This window comes from Ranitomeya imitator, chromosome 10 (assembly GCF_032444005.1).
Source record: "Ranitomeya imitator isolate aRanImi1 chromosome 10, aRanImi1.pri, whole genome shotgun sequence".
Taxonomy (NCBI): Eukaryota; Metazoa; Chordata; class Amphibia; order Anura; family Dendrobatidae; genus Ranitomeya; species Ranitomeya imitator.
Genome location: NC_091291.1, coordinates 4140071 through 4167608, shown reverse-complemented (window position 1 = coordinate 4167608; position 27538 = coordinate 4140071). Strand labels below are relative to the sequence as shown.

At 55.8% G+C, this 27538-nt stretch overlaps 3 protein-coding genes across 3 annotated transcripts in view; all 3 read left to right on the top strand.

Moving 5' to 3' along the window:
* Positions 1 to 22295, top strand: part of CPLANE2 (ciliogenesis and planar polarity effector complex subunit 2) — a 27594-nt gene extending 5299 nt beyond the window's left edge. The window contains exons 2-5 of the mRNA XM_069742063.1: positions 21155 to 21307; positions 21578 to 21702; positions 21780 to 21916; positions 22002 to 22295. Coding sequence (XP_069598164.1) covers positions 21155 to 21307; positions 21578 to 21702; positions 21780 to 21916; positions 22002 to 22269 — 683 coding nt within the window. The 3' untranslated portion in view covers positions 22270 to 22295. The remainder of the gene's footprint in view (positions 1 to 21154; positions 21308 to 21577; positions 21703 to 21779; positions 21917 to 22001) is intronic.
* LOC138651577 (uncharacterized) lies at positions 22269 to 25560 on the top strand. The gene is made up of 4 exons (XM_069741874.1): positions 22269 to 22273; positions 22416 to 22634; positions 23073 to 23820; positions 23938 to 25560. The coding sequence occupies exons 1-4, from the start codon at positions 22269 to 22271 to the stop codon at positions 25558 to 25560; spliced, it is 2595 nt and encodes an 864-aa protein (XP_069597975.1).
* Positions 25438 to 27538, top strand: LOC138651576 (multiple epidermal growth factor-like domains protein 10). Its single transcript, XM_069741873.1, has 2 exons — positions 25438 to 26556; positions 26628 to 27538. Exons 1-2 carry the CDS (start codon positions 26508 to 26510, stop codon positions 27536 to 27538), a joined length of 960 nt encoding a protein of 319 aa, XP_069597974.1. The 5' UTR covers positions 25438 to 26507.

The following is a 27538-nucleotide window of genomic DNA, read 5'->3' as shown; positions in this document are numbered from 1 at the left end:
GTATTATCCCTGCACCGCCCTCTGCTGGTCACTGTGTGACATTACATCTCCTGTATTATCCCTGCACCGCCCTCTGCTGGTCACTGTGTGACATTACATCTCCTGTATTATCCCTGCACTGCCCTCTGCTGGTCCCTGTGTGACATTACATCTCCTGTATTATCCCTGCACTGCCCTCTGCTGGTCCCTGTGTGACATTACATCTGTATTATCCCCGCACCGCCCTCTGCTGGTCCCTGTGTGACATTACATCTGTATTATCCCCGCACCGCCCTCTGCTGGTCCCTGTGTGATATTACACCTCCTGTATTATCCCTGCACCGCCCTCTGCTGGTCCCTGTGTGACATTACATCTCCTGTATTATCCCCGCACCGCCCTCTGCTGGTCCCTGTGTGATATTACATCTGTATTATCCCCGCACCGCCCTCTGCTGCTCACTGTGTGACATTACATCTCCTGTATTATCCCCGCACCGCCCTCTGCTGGTCCCTGTGTGACATTACACCTCCTGTATTATCCCTGCACCGCCCTCTGCTGGTCCCTGTGTGACATTACATCTCCTGTATTATCCCCGCACCGCCCTCTGCTGGTCCCTGTGTGACATTACATCTCCTGTATTATCCCCGCACCGCCCTCTGCTGGTCCCTATGTGACATTACATCTCCTGTATTATCCCCGCACCGCCCTCTGCTGGTCCCTGTGTGACATTACACCTCCTGTTTTATCCCCGCACCGCCCTCTGCTGGTCCCTGTGTGACATTACACCTCCTGTATTATCCCCGCACCGCCCTCTGCTGGTCCCTGTGTGACATTACACCTCCTGTATTATCCCCGCACTGCCCTCTGCTGGTCCATGTGTGACATTACATCTCCTGTTTTATCCCCGCACCGCCCTCTGCTGGTCCCTGTGTGACATTACATCTCCTGTATTATCCCCGCACCGCCCTCTGCTGGTCCCTGTGTGACATTACATCTGTATTATCCCCGCACCGCCCTCTGCTGGTCACTGTGTGACATTACATCTCCTGTATTATTTCTGCACCGCCCTCAGCTGGTCCCTGTGTGACATTACATCTCCTGTATTATCCCCGCCCTCTGCTGGTCCCTGTGTGACATTACATCTCCTGTATTATCCCCGCACCGCCCTCTGCTGGTCCCTGTGTGACATTACATCTCCTGTATTATCCCCGCACCGCCCTCTGCTGGTCCCTGTGTGACATTACATCTCCTGTATTATCCCCGCACCGCCCTCTGCTGGTCCCTGTCTGACATTACACCTCCTGTATTATCCCCGCACCGCCCTCTGCTGGTCCGTGTGTGACATTACATCTCCTGTATTATCCCCGCACTGCCCTCTGCTGGTCCCTGTGTGACATTATATCTCCTGTATTATCCCTGCACCGCCCTCTGCTGGTCCCTGTGTGACATTACATCTCCTGTATTATTTCTGCACCGCCCTCTGCTGGTCCCTGTGTGATATTACACCTCCTGTATTATTTCTGCACCGCCCTCTGCTGGTCCCTGTGTGACATTACATCTGTATTATCCCCGCACCGCCCTCTGCTGGTCCGTGTGTGACATTACATCTCCTGTATTATCCCCGCACTGCCCTCTGCTGGTCCCTGTGTGACATTATATCTCCTGTATTATCCCTGCACCGCCCTCTGCTGGTCCCTGTGTGACATTACATCTCCTGTATTATTTCTGCACCGCCCTCTGCTGGTCCCTGTGTGACATTACACCTCCTGTATTATTTCTGCACCGCCCTCTGCTGGTCCCTGTGTGACATTACATCTCCTGTATTATCCCCGCACCGCCCTCTGCTGGTCCCTGTGTGACATTATATCTCCTGTATTATCCCTGCACCGCCCTCTGCTGGTCCCTGTGTGACATTACATCTCCTGTATTATTTCTGCACCGCCCTCTGCTGGTCCCTGTGTGATATTACATCTCCTGTATTATCCCCGCACCGCCCTCTGCTGGTCCCTGTGTGACATTATATCTCCTGTATTATCCCTGCACCGCCCTCTGCTGGTCCCTGTGTGACATTACATCTCCTGTATTATCCCCGCACTGCCCTCTGCTGGTCCCTGTGTGACATTACACCTCCTGTATTATCCCCGCACCGCCCTCTGCTGGTCCCTGTGTGACATTACATCTCCTGTATTATCCCCGCACCGCCCTCTGCTGGTCCCTGTGTGACATTACACCTCCTGTATTATCCCCGCACCGCCCTCTGCTGGTCCCTGTGTGACGTTACACCTCCTGTATTATTTCTGCACCGCCCTCTGCTGGTCCCTGTGTGACATTACATCTCCTGTATTATCCCCGCACCGCCCTCTGCTGGTCCCTGTGTGACATTACATCTCCTGTATTATCCCCGCACCGCCCTCTGCTGGTCCCTGTGTGACATTACATCCCCTGTATTATCCCCGCACCGCCCTCTGCTGGTCCCTGTGTGACATTACATCTCCTGTATTATCCCCGCACCGCCCTCTGCTGGTCCCTGTGTGACATTACACCTCCTGTATTATCCCCGCACCGCCCTCTGCTGGTCCCTGTGTGACATTACACCTCCTGTATTATTTCTGCACTGCCCTCTGCTGGTCCCTGTGTGACATTACATCTCCTGTATTATCCCCGCACCGCCCTCTGCTGGTCCCTGTGTGACATTACATCTCCTGTATTATCCCCGCACCGCCCTCTGCTGGTCCCTGTGTGACATTACATCTCCTGTATTATCCCCGCACCGCCCTCTGATGGTCCCTGTGTGACATTACACCTCCTGTATTATCCCCGCACCGCCCTCTGCTGGTCCCTGTGTGACATTACATCTCCTGTATTATTTCTGCACTGCCCTCTGCTGGTCCCTGTGTGACATTACATCTCCTGTATTATTTCTGCACCGCCCTCTGCTGGTCCCTGTGTGACATTACATCTCCTGTATTATCCCCGCACCGCCCTCTGCTGGTCCCTGTGTGACATTACATCTCCTGTATTATTTCTGCACCGCCCTCTGCTGGTCCGTGTGTGACATTACATCTCCTGTATTATTTCTGCACCGCCCTCTGCTGGTCCCTGTGTGACATTACGTCTCCTGTATTATCCCCGCACCGCCCTCTGCTGGTCCCTGTGTGACATTACACCTCCTGTATTATCCCCGCACCGCCCTCTGCTGGTCCCTGTGTGACATTACATCTCCTGTATTATCCCCGCACCGCCCTCTGCTGGTCCCTGTGTGACATTACATCTCCTGTATTATTTCTGCACCGCCCTCTGCTGGTCCCTGTGTGACATTACATCTCCTGTATTATTTCTGCACCGCCCTCTGCTGGTCCGTGTGTGACATTACATCTCCTGTATTATTTCTGCACCGCCCTCTGCTGGTCCCTGTGTGACATTACGTCTCCTGTATTATCCCCGCACCGCCCTCTGCTGGTCCCTGTGTGACATTACATCTCCTGTATTATCCCCGCACCGCCCTCTGCTGGTCCCTGTGTGACATTACACCTCCTGTATTATCTCCGCACCGCCCTCTGCTGGTCCCTGTGTGACATTACATCTCCTGTATTATTTCTGCACCGCCCTCTGCTGGTCCGTGTGTGACATTACATCTCCTGTATTATTTCTGCACCGCCCTCTGCTGGTCCCTGTGTGACATTATATCTCCTGTATTATCCCTGCACCGCCCTCTGCTGGTCCCTGTGTGACATTACATCTCCTGTATTATCCCCGCACCGCCCTCTGCTGGTCCCTGTGTGACATTACATCTCCTGTATTATCCCTGCACCGCCCTCTGCTGGTCCCTGTGTGACATTACATCTCCTGTATTATCCCCGCACCGCCCTCTGCTGGTCCCTGTGTGACATTACATCTCCTGTATTATTTCTGCACCGCCCTCTGCTGGTCCGTGTGTGACATTACATCTCCTGTATTATTTCTGCACCGCCCTCTGCTGGTCCCTGTGTGACATTATATATCCTGTATTATCCCTGCACTGCCCTCTGCTGGTCCCTGTGTGACATTACATCTCCTGTATTATTTCTGCACCGCCCTCTGCTGGTCCCTGTGTGACATTACATCTCCTGTATTATCCCCGCACCGCCCTCTGCTGGTCCCTGTGTGACATTACATCTCCTGTATTATTTCTGCACCGCCCTCTGCTGGTCCGTGTGTGACATTACATCTCCTGTATTATCCCCGCACCGCCCTCTGCTGGTCCCTGTGTGACATTACATCTCCTGTATTATCCCCGCACCGCCCTCTGCTGGTCCCTGTGTGACATTACACCTCCTGTATTATCCCCGCACCGCCCTCTGCTGGTCCCTGTGTGACATTACATCTCCTGTATTATCCCCGCACCGCCCTCTGCTGGTCCCTGTGTGACATTACATCTCCTGTATTATTTCTGCACTGCCCTCTGCTGGTCCCTGTGTGACATTACATCTCCTGTATTATTTCTGCACCGCCCTCTGCTGGTCCCTGTGTGACATTACATCTCCTGTATTATTCCCGCACCGCCCTCTGCTGGTCCCTGTGTGACATTACATCTCCTGTATTATCCCCGCACCGCCCTCTGCTGGTCCCTGTGTGACATTACATCTCCTGTATTATTTCTGCACCACCCTCTGCTGGTCCGTGTGTGACATTACATCTCCTGTATTATCCCCGCACCGCCCTCTGCTGGTCCCTGTGTGACATTACATCTCCTGTATTATTTCTGCACCGCCCTCTGCTGGTCCGTGTGTGACATTACATCTCCTGTATTATCCCCGCACCGCCCTCTGCTGGTCCCTGTGTGACATTACATCTCCTGTATTATCCCCGCACCGCCCTCTGCTGGTCCCTGTGTGACATTACACCTCCTGTATTATCCCCGCACCGCCCTCTGCTGGTCCCTGTGTGACATTACATCTCCTGTATTATCCCCGCACCGCCCTCTGCTGGTCCCTGTGTGACATTACATCTCCTGTATTATTTCTGCACTGCCCTCTGCTGGTCCCTGTGTGACATTACATCTCCTGTATTATTTCTGCACCGCCCTCTGCTGGTCCCTGTGTGACATTACGTCTCCTGTATTATCCCCGCACCGCCCTCTGCTGGTCCCTGTGTGACATTACATCTCCTGTATTATCCCCGCACCGCCCTCTGCTGGTCCCTGTGTGACATTACACCTCCTGTATTATTTCTGCACCGCCCTCTGCTGGTCCCTGTGTGACATTACATCTCCTGTATTATCCCCGCACCGCCCTCTGCTGGTCCCTGTGTGACATTACATCTCCTGTATTATTTCTGCACTGCCCTCTGCTGGTCCCTGTGTGACATTACATCTCCTGTATTATTTCTGCACCGCCCTCTGCTGGTCCGTGTTTGACATTACATCTCCTGTATTATCCCCGCACCGCCCTCTGCTGGTCCCTGTGTGACATTACATCTCCTGTATTATCCCCGCACCGCCCTCTGCTGGTCCCTGTGTGACATTACACCTCCTGTATTATCCCCGCACCGCCCTCTGCTGGTCCCTGTGTGACATTACATCTCCTGTATTATCCCCGCACCGCCCTCTGCTGGTCACTGTGTGACATTACATCTCCTGTATTATCCCCGCACCGCCCTCTGCTGGTCCCTGTGTGACATTACATCTCCTGTATTATCCCCGCACTGCCCTCTGCTGGTCCCTGTGTGACATTACATCTCCTGTATTATCCCCGCACCGCCCTCTGCTGGTCCCTGTGTGACATTACATCTCCTGTATTATTTCTGCACTGCCCTCTGCTGGTCCCTGTGTGACATTACATCTCCTGTATTATTTCTGCACCGCCCTCTGCTGGTCCCTGTGTGACATTACGTCTCCTGTATTATCCCCGCACCGCCCTCTGCTGGTCCCTGTGTGACATTACATCTCCTGTATTATCCCCGCACCGCCCTCTGCTGGTCCCTGTGTGACATTACACCTCCTGTATTATTTCTGCACCGCCCTCTGCTGGTCCCTGTGTGACATTACATCTCCTGTATTATCCCCGCACCGCCCTCTGCTGGTCCCTGTGTGACATTACATCTCCTGTATTATCCCCGCACTGCCCTCTGCTGGTCCCTGTGTGACATTATATCTCCTGTATTATCCCTGCACCGCCCTCTGCTGGTCCCTGTGTGACATTACATCTCCTGTATTATCCCCGCACCGCCCTCTGATGGTCCCTGTGTGACATTACATCTCCTGTATTATCCCCGCACCGCCCTCTTCTGGTCCCTGTGTGACATTACATCTCCTGTATTATTTCTGCACTGCCCTCTGCTGGTCCCTGTGTGACATTACACCTCCTGTATTATCCCGCACCGCCCTCTGCTGGTCCCTGTGTGACATTACATCTCCTGTATTATTTCTGCACCACCCTCTGCTGGTCCGTGTGTGACATTACATCTCCTGTATTATTTCTGCACCACCCTCTGCTGGTCCGTGTGTGACATTACATCTCCTGTATTATTTCTGCACCGCCCTCTGCTGGTCCCTGTGTGACATTACGTCTCCTGTATTATCCCCGCACCGCCCTCTGCTGGTCCCTGTGTGACATTACATCTCCTGTATTATCCCCGCACCGCCCTCTGCTGGTCCCTGTGTGACATTACACCTCCTGTATTATCCCCGCACTGCCCTCTGCTGGTCCCTGTGTGACATTACATCTCCTGTATTATCCCCGCACTGCCCTCTGCTGGTCCCTGTGTGACATTACATCTCCTGTATTATCCCCGCACCGCCCTCTGCTGGTCCCTGTGTGACATTACACCTCCTGTATTATCCCCGCACTGCCCTCTGCTGGTCCCTGTGTGACATTACATCTCCTGTATTATCCCCGCACCGCCCTCTGCTGGTCCCTGTGTGACATTACACCTCCTGTATTATTTCTGCACCGCCCTCTGCTGGTCCCTGTGTGACATTACTCCTCCTGTATTATCCCCGCACCGCCCTCTGCTGGTCCCTGTGTGACATTACATCTCCTGTATTATTTCTGCACCGCCCTCTGCTGGTCCCTGTGTGACATTACACCTCCTGTATTATCTCCGCACCGCCCTCTGCTGGTCCCTGTGTGACATTACATCTCCTGTATTATTTCTGCACCGCCTTCTGCTGGTCCGTGTGTGACATTACATCTCCTGTATTATCCCCGCACCGCCCTCTGCTGGTCCCTGTGTGACATTACATCTCCTGTATTATCCCCGCACCGCCCTCTGCTGGTCCCTGTGTGACATTACATCTCCTGTATTATCCCCGCACCGCCCTCTGCTGGTCCCTGTGTGACATTACACCTCCTGTATTATTTCTGCACCGCCCTCTGCTGGTCCCTGTGTGACATTACATCTCCTGTATTATTTCTGCACCGCCCTCTGCTGGTCCCTGTGTGACATTACATCTCCTGTATTATTTCTGCACTGCCCTCTGCTGGTCCCTGTGTGACATTACATCTCCTGTATTATCCCCGCACCGCCCTCTGCTGGTCCCTGTGTGACATTACACCTCCTGTATTATCCCCGCACCGCCCTCTGCTGGTCCCTGTGTGACATTACATCTCCTGTATTATTTCTGCACTGCCCTCTGCTGGTCCCTGTGTGACATTACATCTGTATTATCTCCGCACCGCCCTCTGCTGGTCCCTGTGTGACATTACATCTCCTGTATTATTTCTGCACTGCCCTCTGCTGGTCCCTGTGTGACATTACATCTCCTGTATTATCCCCGCACTGCCCTCTGCTGGTCCCTGTGTGACATTACACCTCCTGTATTATCCCCGCACCGCCCTCTGCTGGTCCCTGTGTGACATTACATCTCCTGTATTATTTCTGCACTGCCCTCTGCTGGTCCCTGTGTGACATTACATCTCCTGTATTATTTCTGCACTGCCCTCTGCTGGTCCCTGTGTGACATTACATCTCCTGTATTATTTCTGCACTGCCCTCTGCTGGTCCCTGTGTGACATTACATCTCCTGTATTATCCCCGCACCGCCCTCTGCTGGTCCCTGTGTGACATTACATCTCCTGTATTATCCCCGCACCGCCCTCTGCTGGTCCCTGTGTGACATTACACCTCCTGTATTATCCCCGCACCGCCCTCTGCTGGTCCCTGTGTGACATTACATCTCCTGTATTATCCCCGCACCGCCCTCTGCTGGTCCCTGTGTGACATTACATCTCCTGTATTATTTCTGCACTGCCCTCTGCTGGTCCCTGTGTGACATTACATCTCCTGTATTATCCCCGCACCGCCCTCTGCTGGTCCCTGTGTGACATTACACCTCCTGTATTATCCCCGCACCGCCCTCTGCTGGTCCCTGTGTGACATTACACCTCCTGTATTATTTCTGCACTGCCCTCTGCTGGTCCCTGTGTGACATTACATCTCCTGTATTATTTCTGCACCGCCCTCTGCTGGTCCCTGTGTGACATTACGTCTCCTGTATTATCCCCGCACCGCCCTCTGCTGGTCCCTGTGTGACATTACACCTCCTGTATTATTTCTGCACTGCCCTCTGCTGGTCCCTGTGTGACATTACATCTCCTGTATTATTTCTGCACCGCCCTCTGCTGGTCCCTGTGTGACATTACATCTCCTGTATTATCCCCGCACCGCCCTCTGCTGGTCCCTGTGTGACATTACATCTCCTGTATTATCCCCGCACCGCCCTCTGCTGGTCCCTGTGTGACATTACATCTCCTGTATTATCCCCGCACCGCCCTCTGCTGGTCCCTGTGTGACATTACATCTCCTGTATTATCCCCGCACCGCCCTCTGCTGGTCCCTGTGTGACATTACACCTCCTGTATTATCCCCGCACCGCCCTCTGCTGGTCCCTGTGTGACATTACATCTCCTGTATTATCCCCGCACCGCCCTCTGCTGGTCCCTGTGTGACATTACATCTCCTGTATTATCCCCGCACCGCCCTCTGCTGGTCCCTGTGTGACATTACATCTCCTGTATTATCCCTGCACCGCCCTCTGCTGGTCCCTGTGTGACATTACATCTCCTGTATTATCCCCGCACCGCCCTCTGCTGGTCCCTGTGTGACATTACATCTCCTGTATTATCCCCGCACCTCCCTCTGCTGGTCCCTGTGTGACATTACACCTCCTGTATTATCCCCGCACCGCCATCTGCTGGTCCCTGTGTGACATTACATCTCCTGTATTATCCCCGCACCGCCCTCTGCTGGTCCCTGTGTGACATTACATCTCCTGTATTATTTCTGCACCGCCCTCTGCTGGTCCCTGTGTGACATTACACCTCCTGTATTATCCCCGCACCGCCCTCTGCTGGTCCCTGTGTGACATTACACCTCCTGTATTATCCCCGCACCGCCCTCTGCTGGTCCCTGTGTGACATTACACCTCCTGTATTATTTCTGCACTGCCCTCTGCTGGTCCCTGTGTGACATTACATCTGTATTATCTCCGCACCGCCCTCTGCTGGTCCCTGTGTGACATTACATCTCCTGTATTATCCCCGCACCGCCCTCTGCTGGTCCCTGTGTGACATTACATCTCCTGTATTATCCCCGCACCGCCCTCTTCTGGTCCCTGTGTGACATTACATCTCCTGTATTATTTCTGCACCGCCCTCTGCTGGTCCCTGTGTGACATTACACCTCCTGTATTATCCCCGCACTGCCCTCTGCTGGTCCGTGTGTGACATTACATCTCCTGTATTATTTCTGCACTGCCCTCTGCTGGTCCCTGTGTGACATTACATCTCCTGTATTATCCCCGCACCGCCCTCTGCTGGTCCCTGTGTGACATTACATCTCCTGTATTATCCCCGCACCGCCCTCTGCTGGTCCCTGTGTGACATTACACCTCCTGTATTATCCCCGCACCGCCCTCTGCTGGTCCCTGTGTGACATTACACCTCCTGTATTATTTCTGCACTGCCCTCTGCTGGTCCCTGTGTGACATTACATCTCCTGTATTATCCCCGCACCGCCCTCTGCTGGTCCCTGTGTGACATTACACCTCCTGTATTATCCCCGCACCGCCCTCTGCTGGTCCCTGTGTGACATTACATCTCCTGTATTATTTCTGCACCGCCCTCTGCTGGTCCCTGTGTGACATTACATCTCCTGTATTATTTCTGCACCGCCCTCTGCTGGTCCCTGTGTGACATTACGTCTCCTGTATTATCCCCGCACCGCCCTCTGCTGGTCCCTGTGTGACATTACACCTCCTGTATTATTTCTGCACTGCCCTCTGCTGGTCCCTGTGTGACATTACATCTCCTGTATTATCCCCGCACCGCCCTCTGCTGGTCCCTGTGTGACATTACATCTCCTGTATTATCCCCGCACCGCCCTCTGCTGGTCCCTGTGTGACATTACACCTCCTGTATTATCCCCGCACCGCCCTCTGCTGGTCCCTGTGTGACATTACATCTCCTGTATTATCCCTGCACCGCCCTCTGCTGGTCCCTGTGTGACATTACATCTCCTGTATTATTTCTGCACCGCCCTCTGCTGGTCCCTGTGTGACATTACGTCTCCTGTATTATCCCCGCACTGCCCTCTGCTGGTCCCTGTGTGACATTACACCTCCTGTATTATCCCCGCACCGCCCTCTGCTGGTCACTGTGTGACATTACATCTCCTGTATTATCCCCGCACCGCCCTCTGCTGGTCCCTGTGTGACATTACATCTCCTGTATTATCCCCGCACCGCCCTCTGCTGGTCCCTGTGTGACATTACACCTCCTGTATTATCCCCGCACCGCCATCTGCTGGTCCCTGTGTGACATTACATCTCCTGTATTATCCCCGCACCGCCCTCTGCTGGTCCCTGTGTGACATTACATCTCTTGTATTATTTCTGCACCGCCCTCTGCTGGTCCCTGTGTGACATTACACCTCCTGTATTATCCCCGCACCGCCCTCTGCTGGTCCCTGTGTGACATTACATCTCCTGTATTATTTCTGCACTGCCCTCTGCTGGTCACTGTGTGACATTACATCTCCTGTATTATCCCCGCACTGCCCTCTGCTGGTCACTGTGTGACATTACACCTCCTGTATTATCCCCGCACCGCCCTCTGCTGGTCCCTGTGTGACATGACATCTCCTGTATTATCCCCGCACCGCCCTCTGCTGGTCCCTGTGTGACATTACATCTCCTGTATTATCCCCGCACCGCCCTCTGCTGGTCCGTGTGTGACATTACATCTCCTGTATTATCCCTGCACCGCCCTCTGCTGGTCCGTGTGTGACATTACATCTCCTGTATTATCCCCGCACCGCCCTCTGCTGGTCCCTGTGTGACATTACACCTCCTGTATTATCCCCGCACCGCCCTCTGCTGGTCCCTGTGTGACATTACATCTCCTGTATTATCCCTGCACCGCCCTCTGCTGGTCACTGTGTGACATTACATCTCCTGTATTATCCCCGCACCGCCCTCTGCTGGTCCGTGTGTGACATTACACCTCCTGTATTATCCCTGCACCGCCCTCTGCTGGTCCCTGTGTGACATTACACCTCCTGTATTATCCCTGCACCGCCCTCTGCTGGTCCCTGTGTGACATTACATCTCCTGTATTATCCCTGCACCGCCCTCTGCTGGTCCCTGTGTGACATTACACCTCCTGTATTATCCCTGCACCGCCCTCTGCTGGTCCCTGTGTGACATTACATCTCCTGTATTATCCCCGCACCGCCCTCTGCTGGTCCCTGTGTGACATTACATCTCCTGTATTATCCCCGCACCGCCCTCTGCTGGTCCCTGTGTGACATTACATCTCCTGTATTATCTCCGCACCGCCCTCTGCTGGTCCCTGTGTGACATTACATCTCCTGTATTATCCCCGCACTGCCCTCTGCTGGTCACTGTGTGACATTACATCTCCTGTATTATCCCCGCACCGCCCTCTGCTGGTCCCTGTGTGACATTACACCTCCTGTATTATTTCTGCACTGCCCTCTGCTGGTCCCTGTGTGACATTACATCTCCTGTATTATCCCCGCACCGCCCTCTGCTGGTCCCTGTGTGACATTACATCTCCTGTATTATCCCCGCACTGCTCTCTGCTGGTCCCTGTGTGACATTACATCTCCTGTATTATCCCCGCACCGCCCTCTGCTGGTCCCTGTGTGACATTACACCTCCTGTATTATCCCCGCACCGCCCTCTGCTGGTCCCTGTGTGACATTACATCTCCTGTATTATCCCCGCACTGCCCTCTGCTGGTCCCTGTGTGACATTACATCTCCTGTATTATCCCCGCACCGCCCTCTGCTGGTCCCTGTGTGACATTACACCTCCTGTATTATCCCCGCACCGCCCTCTGCTGGTCCCTGTGTGACATTACATCTCCTGTATTATTTCTGCACCGCCCTCTGCTGGTCCCTGTGTGACATTACACCTCCTGTATTATCCCCGCACCGCCCTCTGCTGGTCCCTGTGTGACATTACATCTCCTGTATTATTTCTGCACCGCCCTCTGCTGGTCCCTGTGTGACATTACACCTCCTGTATTATCCCCGCACCGCCCTCTGCTGGTCCCTGTGTGACATTACATCTCCTGTATTATCCCCGCACCGCCCTCTGCTGGTCCCTGTGTGACATTACATCTGTATTATCCCCGCACCGCCCTCTGCTGGTCCCTGTGTGACATTACATCTCCTGTATTATTTCTGCACTGCCCTCTGCTGGTCCCTGTGTGACATTACATCTCCTGTATTATCCCCGCACTGCCCTCTGCTGGTCACTGTGTGACATTACATCTCCTGTATTATCCCCGCACTGCCCTCTGCTGGTCCCTGTGTGACATTACATCTCCTGTATTATCCCCGCACCGCCCTCTGCTGGTCCGTGTGTGACATTACATCTCCTGTATTATCCCTGCACCGCCCTCTGCTGGTCACTGTGTGACATTACATCTCCTGTATTATCCCCGCACCGCCCTCTGCTGGTCCCTGTGTGACATTACATCTCCTGTATTATCCCCGCACTGCCCTCTGCTGGTCACTGTGTGACATTACATCTCCTGTATTATCCCCGCACTGCCCTCTGCTGGTCCCTGTGTGACATTACATCTCCTGTATTATCCCCGCACCGCCCTCTGCTGGTCCGTGTGTGACATTACATCTCCTGTATTATCCCTGCACCGCCCTCTGCTGGTCACTGTGTGACATTACACCTCCTGTATTATCCCCGCACCGCCCTCTGCTGGTCCCTGTGTGACATTACATCTCCTGTATTATCCCCGCACCGCCCTCTGCTGGTCCGTGTGTGACATTACACCTCCTGTATTATCCCTGCACCGCCCTCTGCTGGTCCCTGTGTGACATTACATCTCCTGTATTATCCCTGCACCGCCCTCTGCTGGTCCCTGTGTGACATTACACCTCCTGTATTATCCCTGCACCGCCCTCTGCTGGTCCCTGTGTGACATTACACCTCCTGTATTATCCCCGCACCGCCCTCTGCTGGTCCCTGTGTGACATTACATCTCCTGTATTATCCCCGCACCGCCCTCTGCTGGTCCCTGTGTGACATTACATCTCCTGTATTATCCCCGCACCGCCCTCTGCTGGTCCCTGTGTGACATTACACCTCCTGTATTATCCCCGCACCGCCCTCTGCTGGTCCCTGTGTGACATTACATCTCCTGTATTATCCCCGCACCGCCCTCTGCTGGTCCCTGTGTGACATTACATCTCCTGTATTATCCCTGCACCGCCCTCTGCTGGTCCCTGTGTGACATTACATCTCCTGTATTATCCCCGCACCGCCCTCTGCTGGTCCCTGTGTGACATTACATCTCCTGTATTATCCCCGCACCTCCCTCTGCTGGTCCCTGTGTGACATTACACCTCCTGTATTATCCCCGCACCGCCATCTGCTGGTCCCTGTGTGACATTACATCTCCTGTATTATCCCCGCACCGCCCTCTGCTGGTCCCTGTGTGACATTACATCTCCTGTATTATTTCTGCACCGCCCTCTGCTGGTCCCTGTGTGACATTACACCTCCTGTATTATCCCCGCACCGCCCTCTGCTGGTCCCTGTGTGACATTACATCTCCTGTATTATCCCCGCACCGCCCTCTGCTGGTCCCTGTGTGACATTACACCTCCTGTATTATCCCCGCACCGCCCTCTGCTGGTCCCTGTGTGACATTACATCTCCTGTATTATCCCCGCACCGCCCTCTGCTGGTCCCTGTGTGACATTACATCTCCTGTATTATCCCTGCACCGCCCTCTGCTGGTCCCTGTGTGACATTACATCTCCTGTATTATCCCCGCACCGCCCTCTGCTGGTCCCTGTGTGACATTACATCTCCTGTATTATCCCCGCACCTCCCTCTGCTGGTCCCTGTGTGACATTACACCTCCTGTATTATCCCCGCACCGCCATCTGCTGGTCCCTGTGTGACATTACATCTCCTGTATTATCCCCGCACCGCCCTCTGCTGGTCCCTGTGTGACATTACATCTCCTGTATTATTTCTGCACCGCCCTCTGCTGGTCCCTGTGTGACATTACACCTCCTGTATTATCCCCGCACCGCCCTCTGCTGGTCCCTGTGTGACATTACACCTCCTGTATTATCCCCGCACCGCCCTCTGCTGGTCCCTGTGTGACATTACATCTCCTGTATTATCCCCGCACCGCCCTCTGCTGGTCCCTGTGTGACATTACATCTCCTGTATTATCCCCGCACCGCCCTCTTCTGGTCCCTGTGTGACATTACATCTCCTGTATTATTTCTGCACCGCCCTCTGCTGGTCCCTGTGTGACATTACACCTCCTGTATTATCCCCGCACTGCCCTCTGCTGGTCCGTGTGTGACATTACATCTCCTGTATTATTTCTGCACTGCCCTCTGCTGGTCCCTGTGTGACATTACATCTCCTGTATTATCCCCGCACCGCCCTCTGCTGGTCCCTGTGTTTCATTACATCTCCTGTATTATCCCCGCACCGCCCTCTGCTGGTCCCTGTGTGACATTACACCTCCTGTATTATCCCCGCACCGCCCTCTGCTGGTCCCTGTGTGACATTACACCTCCTGTATTATTTCTGCACTGCCCTCTGCTGGTCCCTGTGTGACATTACATCTCCTGTATTATCCCCGCACCGCCCTCTGCTGGTCCCTGTGTGACATTACACCTCCTGTATTATCCCCGCACCGCCCTCTGCTGGTCCCTGTGTGACATTACATCTCCTGTATTATTTCTGCACCGCCCTCTGCTGGTCCCTGTGTGACATTACATCTCCTGTATTATTTCTGCACCGCCCTCTGCTGGTCCCTGTGTGACATTACGTCTCCTGTATTATCCCCGCACCGCCCTCTGCTGGTCCCTGTGTGACATTACACCTCCTGTATTATTTCTGCACTGCCCTCTGCTGGTCCCTGTGTGACATTACATCTCCTGTATTATCCCCGCACCGCCCTCTGCTGGTCCCTGTGTGACATTACATCTCCTGTATTATCCCCGCACCGCCCTCTGCTGGTCCCTGTGTGACATTACACCTCCTGTATTATCCCCGCACCGCCCTCTGCTGGTCCCTGTGTGACATTACATCTCCTGTATTATCCCTGCACCGCCCTCTGCTGGTCCCTGTGTGACATTACATCTCCTGTATTATCCCCGCACCGCCCTCTGCTGGTCCCTGTGTGACATTACATCTCCTGTATTATCCCCGCACCGCCCTCTGCTGGTCCCTGTGTGACATTACACCTCCTGTATTATCCCCGCACCGCCATCTGCTGGTCCCTGTGTGACATTACATCTCCTGTATTATCCCCGCACCGCCCTCTGCTGGTCCCTGTGTGACATTACATCTCTTGTATTATTTCTGCACCGCCCTCTGCTGGTCCCTGTGTGACATTACACCTCCTGTATTATCCCCACACCGCCCTCTGCTGGTCCCTGTGTGACATTACATCTCCTGTATTATTTCTGCACTGCCCTCTGCTGGTCACTGTGTGACATTACATCTCCTGTATTATCCCCGCACTGCCCTCTGCTGGTCACTGTGTGACATTACACCTCCTGTATTATCCCCGCACCGCCCTCTGCTGGTCCCTGTGTGACATGACATCTCCTGTATTATCCCCGCACCGCCCTCTGCTGGTCCCTGTGTGACATTACATCTCCTGTATTATCCCCGCACCGCCCTCTGCTGGTCCGTGTGTGACATTACATCTCCTGTATTATCCCTGCACCGCCCTCTGCTGGTCCGTGTGTGACATTACATCTCCTGTATTATCCCCGCACCGCCCTCTGCTGGTCCCTGTGTGACATTACACCTCCTGTATTATCCCCGCACCGCCCTCTGCTGGTCCCTGTGTGACATTACATCTCCTGTATTATCCCTGCACCGCCCTCTGCTGGTCACTGTGTGACATTACATCTCCTGTATTATCCCCGCACCGCCCTCTGCTGGTCCGTGTGTGACATTACACCTCCTGTATTATCCCTGCACCGCCCTCTGCTGGTCCCTGTGTGACATTACACCTCCTGTATTATCCCTGCACCGCCCTCTGCTGGTCCCTGTGTGACATTACATCTCCTGTATTATCCCTGCACCGCCCTCTGCTGGTCCCTGTGTGACATTACACCTCCTGTATTATCCCTGCACCGCCCTCTGCTGGTCCCTGTGTGACATTACATCTCCTGTATTATCCCCGCACCGCCCTCTGCTGGTCCCTGTGTGACATTACATCTCCTGTATTATCCCCGCACCGCCCTCTGCTGGTCCCTGTGTGACATTACATCTCCTGTATTATCTCCGCACCGCCCTCTGCTGGTCCCTGTGTGACATTACATCTCCTGTATTATCCCCGCACTGCCCTCTGCTGGTCACTGTGTGACATTACATCTCCTGTATTATCCCCGCACCGCCCTCTGCTGGTCCCTGTGTGACATTACACCTCCTGTATTATTTCTGCACTGCCCTCTGCTGGTCCCTGTGTGACATTACATCTCCTGTATTATCCCCGCACCGCCCTCTGCTGGTCCCTGTGTGACATTACATCTCCTGTATTATCCCCGCACTGCTCTCTGCTGGTCCCTGTGTGACATTACATCTCCTGTATTATCCCCGCACCGCCCTCTGCTGGTCCCTGTGTGACATTACACCTCCTGTATTATCCCCGCACCGCCCTCTGCTGGTCCCTGTGTGACATTACATCTCCTGTATTATCCCCGCACTGCCCTCTGCTGGTCCCTGTGTGACATTACATCTCCTGTATTATCCCCGCACCGCCCTCTGCTGGTCCCTGTGTGACATTACACCTCCTGTATTATCCCCGCACCGCCCTCTGCTGGTCCCTGTGTGACATTACATCTCCTGTATTATTTCTGCACCGCCCTCTGCTGGTCCCTGTGTGACATTACACCTCCTGTATTATCCCCGCACCGCCCTCTGCTGGTCCCTGTGTGACATTACATCTCCTGTATTATTTCTGCACCGCCCTCTGCTGGTCCCTGTGTGACATTACACCTCCTGTATTATCCCCGCACCGCCCTCTGCTGGTCCCTGTGTGACATTACATCTCCTGTATTATCCCCGCACCGCCCTCTGCTGGTCCCTGTGTGACATTACATCTCCTGTATTATTTCTGCACTGCCCTCTGCTGGTCCCTGTGTGACATTACATCTCCTGTATTATCCCCGCACTGCCCTCTGCTGGTCACTGTGTGACATTACATCTCCTGTATTATCCCCGCACTGCCCTCTGCTGGTCCCTGTGTGACATTACATCTCCTGTATTATCCCCGCACCGCCCTCTGCTGGTCCGTGTGTGACATTACATCTCCTGTATTATCCCTGCACCGCCCTCTGCTGGTCACTGTGTGACATTACATCTCCTGTATTATCCCCGCACCGCCCTCTGCTGGTCCCTGTGTGACATTACATCTCCTGTATTATCCCCGCACTGCCCTCTGCTGGTCACTGTGTGACATTACATCTCCTGTATTATCCCCGCACTGCCCTCTGCTGGTCCCTGTGTGACATTACATCTCCTGTATTATCCCCGCACCGCCCTCTGCTGGTCCGTGTGTGACATTACATCTCCTGTATTATCCCTGCACCGCCCTCTGCTGGTCACTGTGTGACATTACATCTCCTGTATTATCCCCGCACCGCCCTCTGCTGGTCCGTGTGTGACATTACACCTCCTGTATTATCCCTGCACCGCCCTCTGCTGGTCCCTGTGTGACATTACACCTCCTGTATTATCCCTGCACTGCCCTCTGCTGGTCCCTGTGTGACATTACATCTCCTGTATTATCCCTGCACCGCCCTCTGCTGGTCCCTGTGTGACATTACACCTCCTGTATTATCCCTGCACCGCCCTCTGCTGGTCCCTGTGTGACATTACACCTCCTGTATTATCCCCGCACCGCCCTCTGCTGGTCCCTGTGTGACATTACATCTCCTGTATTATCCCCGCACCGCCCTCTGCTGGTCCCTGTGTGACATTACATCTCCTGTATTATCTCCGCACCGCCCTCTGCTGGTCCCTGTGTGATATTACATCTCCTGTATTATCCCCGCACCGCCCTCTGCTGGTCCCTGTGTGACATTACATCTCCTGTATTATCCCCGCACTGCCCTCTGCTGGTCACTGTGTGACATTACATCTCCTGTATTATCCCCGCACCGCCCTCTGCTGGTCCCTGTGTGACATTACATCTCCTGTATTATCCCCGCACCGCCCTCTGCTGGTCCCTGTGTGACATTACACCTCCTGTATTATTTCTGCACTGCCCTCTGCTGGTCCCTGTGTGACATTACATCTCCTGTATTATTTCTGCACTGCCCTCTGCTGGTCCCTGTGTGACATTACATCTCCTGTATTATTTCTGCACCGCCCTCTGCTGGTCCGTGTGTGACATTACATCTCCTGTATTATCCCCGCACCGCCCTCTGCTGGTCCCTGTGTGACATTACATCTCCTGTATTATCCCCGCACCGCCCTCTGCTGGTCCCTGTGTGACATTACATCTCCTGTATTATCCCCGCACCGCCCTCTGCTGGTTCCTGTGTGATATTACATCTCCTGTATTATCCCCGCACCGCCCTCTGCTGCTCACTGTGTGATATTACATCTCCTGTATTATCCCTGCACCGCCCTCTGCTGGTCCCTGTGTGACATTACACCTCCTGTATTATCCCCGCACTGCCCTCTGCTGGTCACTGTGTGACATTACATCTCCTGTATTATCCCCGCACTGCCCTCTGCTGGTCCCTGTGTGACATTACATCTCCTGTATTATCCCCGCACCGCCCTCTGCTGGTCCCTGTGTGACATTACACCTCCTGTATTATCCCGCACCGCCCTCTGCTGGTCCCTGTGTGACATTACACCTCCTGTATTATCCCCGCACTGCCCTCTGCTGGTCACTGTGTGACATTACATCTCCTGTATTATCCCCGCACTGCCCTCTGCTGGTCCCTGTGTGACATTACACCTCCTGTATTATCCCGCACCGCCCTCTGCTGGTCCCTGTGTGACATTACACCTCCTGTATTATCCCCGCACTGCCCTCTGCTGGTCCCTGTGTGACATTACATCTCCTGTATTATCCCCGCACCGCCCTCTGCTGGTCCCTGTGTGACATTACATCTCCTGTATTATCCCCGCACCGCCCTCTGCTGGTCCCTGTGTGACATTACATCTCCTGTATTATCCCTGCACCGCCCTCTGCTGGTCCCTGTGTGACATTACACCTCCTGTATTATCCCGCACCGCCCTCTGCTGGTCACTGTGTGACATTACATCTCCTGTATTATCCCCGCACTGCCCTCTGCTGGTCCCTGTGTGACATTACATCTCCTGTATTATCCCCGCACTGCCCTCTGCTGGTCACTGTGTGACATTACATCTCCTGTATTATCCCCGCACTGCCCTCTGCTGGTCCCTGTGTGACATTACATCTCCTGTATTATCCCTGCACCGCCCTCTGCTGGTCCCTGTGTGACATTACACCTCCTGTATTATCCCCGCACTGCCCTCTGCTGGTCCCTGTGTGACATTACATCTCCTGTATTATCCCCGCACTGCCCTCTGCTGGTCCCTGTGTGACATTACATCTCCTGTATTATCCCCGCACCGCCCTCTGCTGGTCCCTGTGTGACATTACATCTCCTGTATTATCCCTGCACCGCCCTCTGCTGGTCACTGTGTGACATTACATCTCCTGTATTATCCCCGCACTGCCCTCTGCTGGTCCCTGTGTGACATTACACCTCCTGTATTATCCCCGCACCGCCCTCTGCTGGTCCATGTGTGACATTACATCTCCTGTATTATCCCCGCACTGCCCTCTGCTGGTCCCTGTGTGACATTACATCTCCTGTATTATCCCTGCACCGCCCTCTGCTGGTCCCTGTGTGACATTACATCTCCTGTATTATCCCCGTACTGCCCTCTGCTGGTCCCTGTGTGACATTACATCTCCTGTATTATCCCCGCACCGCCCTCTGCTGGTCCGTGTGTGACATTACATCTCCTGTATTATCCCTGCACCGCCCTCTGCTGGTCCCTGTGTGACATTACATCTCCTGTATTATCCCCGCACCGCCCTCTGCTGGTCCCTGTGTGACATTACATCTCCTGTATTATCCCTGCACCGCCCTCTGCTGGTCCCTGTGTGACATTACATCTCCTGTATTATCCCCGCACTGCCCTCTGCTGGTCCCTGTGTGACATTACATCTCCTGTATTATCCCCGCACCGCCCTCTGCTGGTCCCTGTGTGACATTACATCTCCTGTATTATCCCCGCACTGCCCTCTGCTGGTCCCTGTGTGACATTACATCTGTATTATCTCCGCACCGCCCTCTGCTGGTCCCTGTGTGACATTACATCTCCTGTATTATCCCCGCACCGCCCTCTGCTGGTCCCTGTGTGACATTACATCTCCTGTATTATCCCTGCACCGCCCTCTGCTGGTCCCTGTGTGACATTACATCTCCTGTATTATCCCTGCACCGCCCTCTGCTGGTCCGTGTGTGACATTACATCTCCTGTATTATCCCCGCACCGCCCTCTGCTGGTCCCTGTGTGACATTACATCTCCTGTATTATCCCTGCACCGCCCTCTGCTGGTCCGTGTGGTTTCTTTAGGTGACACCATTGTGATCCGTGTATTTGCACAGGGCTGATCGAGCGGCCGGTTCTTCCCCCGCAGTTTCCCGCTGATGTCGCCAGCTACAAAATCTTCGTCTGTGGTAAAAGTGGTGTCGGGAAGACGTCCCTGGTTGCTAAACTCTGCGGATTGGAGGTGACCCCCATGCACCATGAGACCACAGGTGAGGTCTGGACTGCACAGAAGGTGATGGATCAGGGACGCTGACGATCATTGCTGTCTCTGGTCAGAGGGGTCTCGCACTCCCCTGGCCCCATTGATAAAACATGCGAGCTCCGTTGTCTCCAGTGTGCATTTTTGGGCCATCTTTAAAGTGTGAAATTCACCTTCTGCTTCCTCAGAGGCCGTGGGCGCTGGCCTGTCCGTCCTCCGTGCTTTACACTGCAGCTTAGCTTGTTCAGATTGATCCTGATCTATCATCGTTTCGTCTCAGGGATCCAGACGTCCTGTGTGTTCTGGCCGGTGCGTCCTGCAGACAGCGATCGTCCCATCGTTTTCGCCTTCCACTTCTGGGATTGTGGGGAGTCTGCGCTGAAGAAGTTTGACCACATTCTGCCTGTAGGTGGCGCTGCCGAGCGGATGATGAGGGTTATGCTCCGCTGTGTCCGACTGATGATCCGGTTCTGTCTCTGCAGGCCTGTAAGGAGAATGCCGACGCCGTCCTCTTCCTCTTCTCCTTCACCGACCGCTCCTCGTTCGAGGATGTGCCGGCCCTGATCTCCCGGACGCTGAGCCCCGAAGAGAAGGCGGCGCGCGTGGTGATCGGCACCAAGTATCCTTCCACACAGCCGCGAGGCGCGGGCACAATTCACCACACCCGGGGGCACAGGTTTATTCCTTAACCCTCCACCCGCCAGACTGGACCAGTTCATGCACACGGACGTGACCGAGCAGGACATCCGGGACTTCCAGCAGACGTGGCAGCTGCCGGTCATGCGGGTGAGAAGCGTCCGTGGTGCTCGGGCCGGTGATGGGTGGGCAGAGCTGGCAGACGCTGCTCCCGTGCTGGACGGGTTGGCGGAGGTCCTTTGGCGCAGAGACCAGATGACGGCGGGACTGGTCGACATTGGGGATTGCAGGATGGCGGCCGGCGGTAGTGATGGCGGCCGTGGAGGATGTGACTGATGCTGTAATAGATCCTTCTCCTGCGAGATTGTCTGGTGTCCATCATTCTGGCAATGTTCTCTGCGGCTCCGCACCTCCATGTTTGTGTCATCAGCCGCTCGTGTCGTTCTCCTGACATAAATCCTGATTGTTACATGATATTGGAGCCCTCCACCAGCTGAGAGGGACCCCCAGTACTCTGCACCCACCCCGAGCCCTCCACCAGCTGAGAGGGACCCCCAGTACTCTGCACCCACCCCGAGCCCTCCACCAGCTGAGAGGGACCCCCTGTACTCTGCACCCACCCCAAGCCCTCCACCAGCTGAGAGGGACCCCCAGTACTCTGCACCCACCCCGAGCCCTCCACCAGCTGAGAGGGACCCCCAGTACTCTGCACCCACCCTGAGCCCTCCACCAGCTGAGGGACCCCCAGTACTCTGCACCCACCCCGAGCCCTCCACCAGCTGAGAGGGACCCCCAGTACTCTGCACCCACCCCGAGCCCTCCACCAGCTGAGAGGGACCCCCTGTACTCTGCACCCACCCCGAGCCCTCCACCAGCTGAGAGGGACCCCCAGTACTCTGCACCCACCCCGAGCCCTCCACCAGCTGAGAGGGACCCCCAGTACCCACCCTGAGCCCTCCACCAGCTGAGAGGGACCCCCTGTACTCTGCACCCACCCCAAGCCCTCCACCAGCTGAGGGACCCCCAGTACTCTGCACCCACCCCGAGCCCTCCACCAGCTGAGAGGGACCCCCAGTACTCTGCACCCACCCCGAGCCCTCCACCAGCTCAGAGGGACCCCCTGTACTCTGCACCCCAAGCCCTCCACCAGCTGAGAGGGACCCCCTGTACTCTGCACCCACCCCGAGCCCTCCACCAGCTGAGAGGGACCCCCAGTACTCTGCACCCACCCCAAGCCCTCCACCAGCTGAGAGGGACCCCCAGTACTCTGCACCCACCCCGAGCCCTCCACCAGCTGAGAGGGACCCCCAGTACTCTGCACCCACCCCGAGCCCTCCACCAGCTGAGAGGGACCCCCTGTACTCTGCACCCACCCCAAGCCCTCCACCAGCTCAGAGGGACCCCCAGTACTCTGCACCCACCCTGAGCCCTCCACCAGCTCAGAGGGACCCCCAGTATTCTGCACCCACCCCGAGCCCTCCACCAGCTGAGAGGGATCCCCAGTACTCTGCACCCACCCCGAGCCCTCCACCAGCTCAGAGGGACCCCCAGTACTCTGCTCCCACCCTGAGCCCTCCCCCAGCTGAGAGGGACCCCCAGTACTCTGCACCCACCCCGAGCCCTCCACCAGCTCAGAGGGACCCCCAGTACTCTGCTCCCACCCTGAGCCCTCCACCAGCTCAGAGGGACCCCCAGTACTCTACACCGACCCCGAGCCCTCCACCAGCTCAGAGGGACCCCACCGTATTCTGCACCCACCCCGAGCCCTCCACCAGCTCAGAGGGACCCCCTGTACTCTGCACGCACCCCAAGCCCTCCACCAGCTCAGAGGGACCCCCAGTACTCTGCACCCACCCCAAGCCCTCCACCAGCTCAGAGGGACCCCCAGTACTCTGCACCCACCCTGAGCCCTCCCCCAGCTCTGAGTGACCCCCAGTATTCTGCACCCACCCCGAGCCCTCCACCAGCTGAGAGGGACCCCCTGTACTCTGCACCCACCCCAAGCCCTCCACCAGCTCAGAGGGACCCCAGTACTCTGCACCCACCCCAAGCCCTCCACCAGCTCAGAGGGACCCCCAGTACTCTGCACCCACCCTGAGCCCTCCCCCAGCTCTGAGTGACCCCCAGTATTCTGCACCCACCCCGAGCCCTCCACCAGCTCAGAGGGACCCCCAGTACTCTGCACCCACCCCGAGCCCTCCACCAGCTCAGAGGGACCCCCAGTACTCTGCACCCACCCCGAGCCCTCCACCAGCTCAGAGGGACCACCAGTACTCTGCACCCACCCCGAGCCCTCCACCAGCTGAGAGGGACCCCCAGTACTCTGCACCCCTGAGCCCTCCACCAGCTCAGAGGGACCCCCAGTATTCTGCACCCACCCCAAGCCCTCCACCAGCTCAGAGGGACCCCCAGTACTCTGCACCCACCCCGAGCCCTCCCCCAGCTGAGAGGGACCCCCAGTACTCTGCACCCACCCCGAGCCCTCCACCAGCTCAGAGGGACCCCCAGTATTCTGCACCCACCCCGAGCCCTCCACCAGCTCAGAGGGACCCCCTGTACTCTGCATGCACCCCAAGCCCTCCACCAGCTCAGAGGGACCCCCAGTACTCTGCACCCACCCTGAGCCCTCCACCAGCTCTGAGTGACCCCCAGTATTCTGCACCCACCCCGAGCCCTCCACCAGCTGAGAGGGACCCCCTGTACTCTGCACCCACCCCAAGCCCTCCACCAGCTCAGAGGGACCCCCAGTACTCTGCACCCACCCCGAGCCCTCCACCAGCTCAGAGGGACCCCCAGTACTCTGCACCCACCCTGAGCCCTCCCCCAGCTCTGAGTGACCCCCAGTATTCTGCACCCACCCCGAGCCCTCCACCAGCTCAGAGGGACCCCCAGTACTCTGCACCCACCCCGAGCCCTCCACCAGCTCAGAGGGACCCCCAGTACTCTGCACCCACCCCGAGCCCTCCACCAGCTCAGAGGGACCCCCAGTACTCTGCACCCACCCCGAGCCCTCCACCAGCTCAGAGGGACCCCCAGTACTCTGCACCCACCCCGAGCCCTCCACCAGCTCAGAGGGACCCCCAGTACTCTGCACCCACCCCGAGCCCTCCACCAGCTCAGAGGGACCACCAGTACTCTGCACCCACCCCGAGCCCTCCACCAGCTGAGAGGGACCCCCAGTACTCTGCACCCCTGAGCCCTCCACCAGCTCAGAGGGACCCCCAGTATTCTGCACCCACCCCGAGCCCTCCACCAGCTCAGAGGGACCCCCAGTACTCTGCACCCACCCCGAGCCCTCCCCCAGCTGAGAGGGACCCCCAGTACTCTGCACCCACCCCGAGCCCTCCACCAGCTCAGAGGGACCCCCAGTACTCTGCACCCACCCCGAGCCCTCCCCCAGCTGAGAGGGACCCCCAGTACTCTGCACCCACCCCGAGCCCTCCACCAGCTCAGAGGGACCCCCAGTATTCTGCACCCACCCCGAGCCCTCCACCAGCTCAGAGGGACCTCCAGTACTCTGCACCCACCCCGAGCCCTCCACCAGCTCAGAGGGACCCCCAGTATTCTGCACCCACCCCGAGCCCTCCACCAGCTCAGAGGGACCCCCAGTATTCTGCTCTCCTTTGAGTGGCCGTCGCCGCTTTCTTCTCAGCTGCTTTGTGTCAGTCTTCACTGTAGTTTTAGCATTTTATTCAGAATTACAGACGTCGATCAGAGGCTTCAGGATCCCGTGACTGAGGCGTCGTTAACCCCTGCTGTGACTGAGGCATCGTTAACCTCCGCTGTGACTGAGGCATCGTTAACCCCTGCTGTGACTGACAGGTCATTAACCCCTGCTGTGACTGACGGATCATTAACCCCTGCTGTGACTGAGGCATCGTTAACCCCTGCTGTGACTGACAGGTCATTAACCCCTGCTGTGACTGACGGATCATTAACCCCTGCTGTGACTGAGGCATCGTTAACCTCCGCTGTGACTGAGGCATCGTTAACCCCTGCTGTGACTGACAGGTCATTAACCCCTGCTGTGACTGACTGGTCATTAACCCCTGCTGTGACTCAGGCATCATTAACTCCTGCTGTGACTGAGGCATCGTTAACCTCCGCTGTGACTGAGGCATCGTTAACCTCCGCTGTGACTGAGGCATCGTTAACCCCTGCTGTGACTGACGGGTCATTAACCCCTGCTGTGACTCAGGCATCGTTAACCCCTGCTGTGACCTCCATTCTGTGTATGCCGCTATGCAGCATCCTGGAGGTGAGGACGCCGCCTCAATCATCTGCAGATGTGATCACCGCTGCGTTGGCTCCGTGTCTCCAGAAATCCTCTGTGCTGCTGTGATTGTTTTCACATAAACAGATCATTATCTGCTGGGAACAATGGAGGATATCACGTCTGTGTACACAGGAGCCGCCGTGGGCCCGCGGGTGACTCGGCCATTACAGGCGTGACTCAGAGCCGGAATCTTCTGTATCAGGAGGAACAACATCTAATTATTAGTGGAAAGACGACATTTCTATCAGCTGAGACGTCTGACCGGAATGTGATCCACATAGCGATCTCACTGACCTACATGTGTGCAGTTAGGAGGACAGTGTTGGCACCTCCATGTGTGCAGTCAGGTAGGACAGTGTTGGCACCTACATGTGTGCAGTTAGGAGGACAGTGTTGGCACCTCCATGTGTGCAGTCAGGAGGACAGTGTTGGCACCTACATTTGTATAGTCAGGTAGGACAGTGTTGGCACCTACATTTGTATAGTCAGGTAGGACAGTGTTGGCACCTACATGTGTACAGTCAGGTAGGACAGTGTTGGCACCTCCATGTGTGCAGTCAGGGAGGACAGTGTTGGCACCTCCATGTGTGCAGTCAGGGAGGACAGTGTTGGCACCTCCATGTGTGCAGTCAGGGAGGACAGTGTTGGCACCTCCATGTGTGCAGTCAGGGAGGACAGTGTTGGCACCTCCATGTGTGCAGTCAGGGAGGACAGTGTTGGCACCTCCATGTGTGCAGTCAGGGAGGACAGTGTTGGCACCTCCATGTGTGCAGTCAGGGAGGACAGTGTTGGCACCTCCATGTGTGCAGTCAGGGGCGACAGTGTTGGCACCTCCATGTGTGCAGTCAGGGGCGACAGTGTTGGCACCTCCATGTGTGCAGTCAGGGGCGACAGTGTTGGCACCTCCATGTGTGCAGTCAGGGGCGACAGTGTTGGCACCTCCATGTGTGCAGTCAGGGAGGACAGTGTTGGCACCTCCATGTGTGCAGTCAGGGGCGACAGTGTTGGCACCTCCATGTGTGCAGTCAGGGGCGACAGTGTTGGCACCTCCATGTGTGCAGTCAGGGAGGACAGTGTTGGCACCTCCATGTGTGCAGTCAGGGGCGACAGTGTTGGCACCTACATGTGTACAGTCAGGGGCGACAGTGTTGGCACCTCCATGTGTGCAGTCAGGGAGGACAGTGTTGGCACCTCCATGTGTGCAGTCAGGGGCGACAGTGTTGGCACCTCCATGTGTGCAGTCAGGGAGGACAGTGTTGGCACCTCCATGTGTGCAGTCAGGGAGGACAGTGTTGGCACCTCCATGTGTGCAGTCAGGGAGGACAGTGA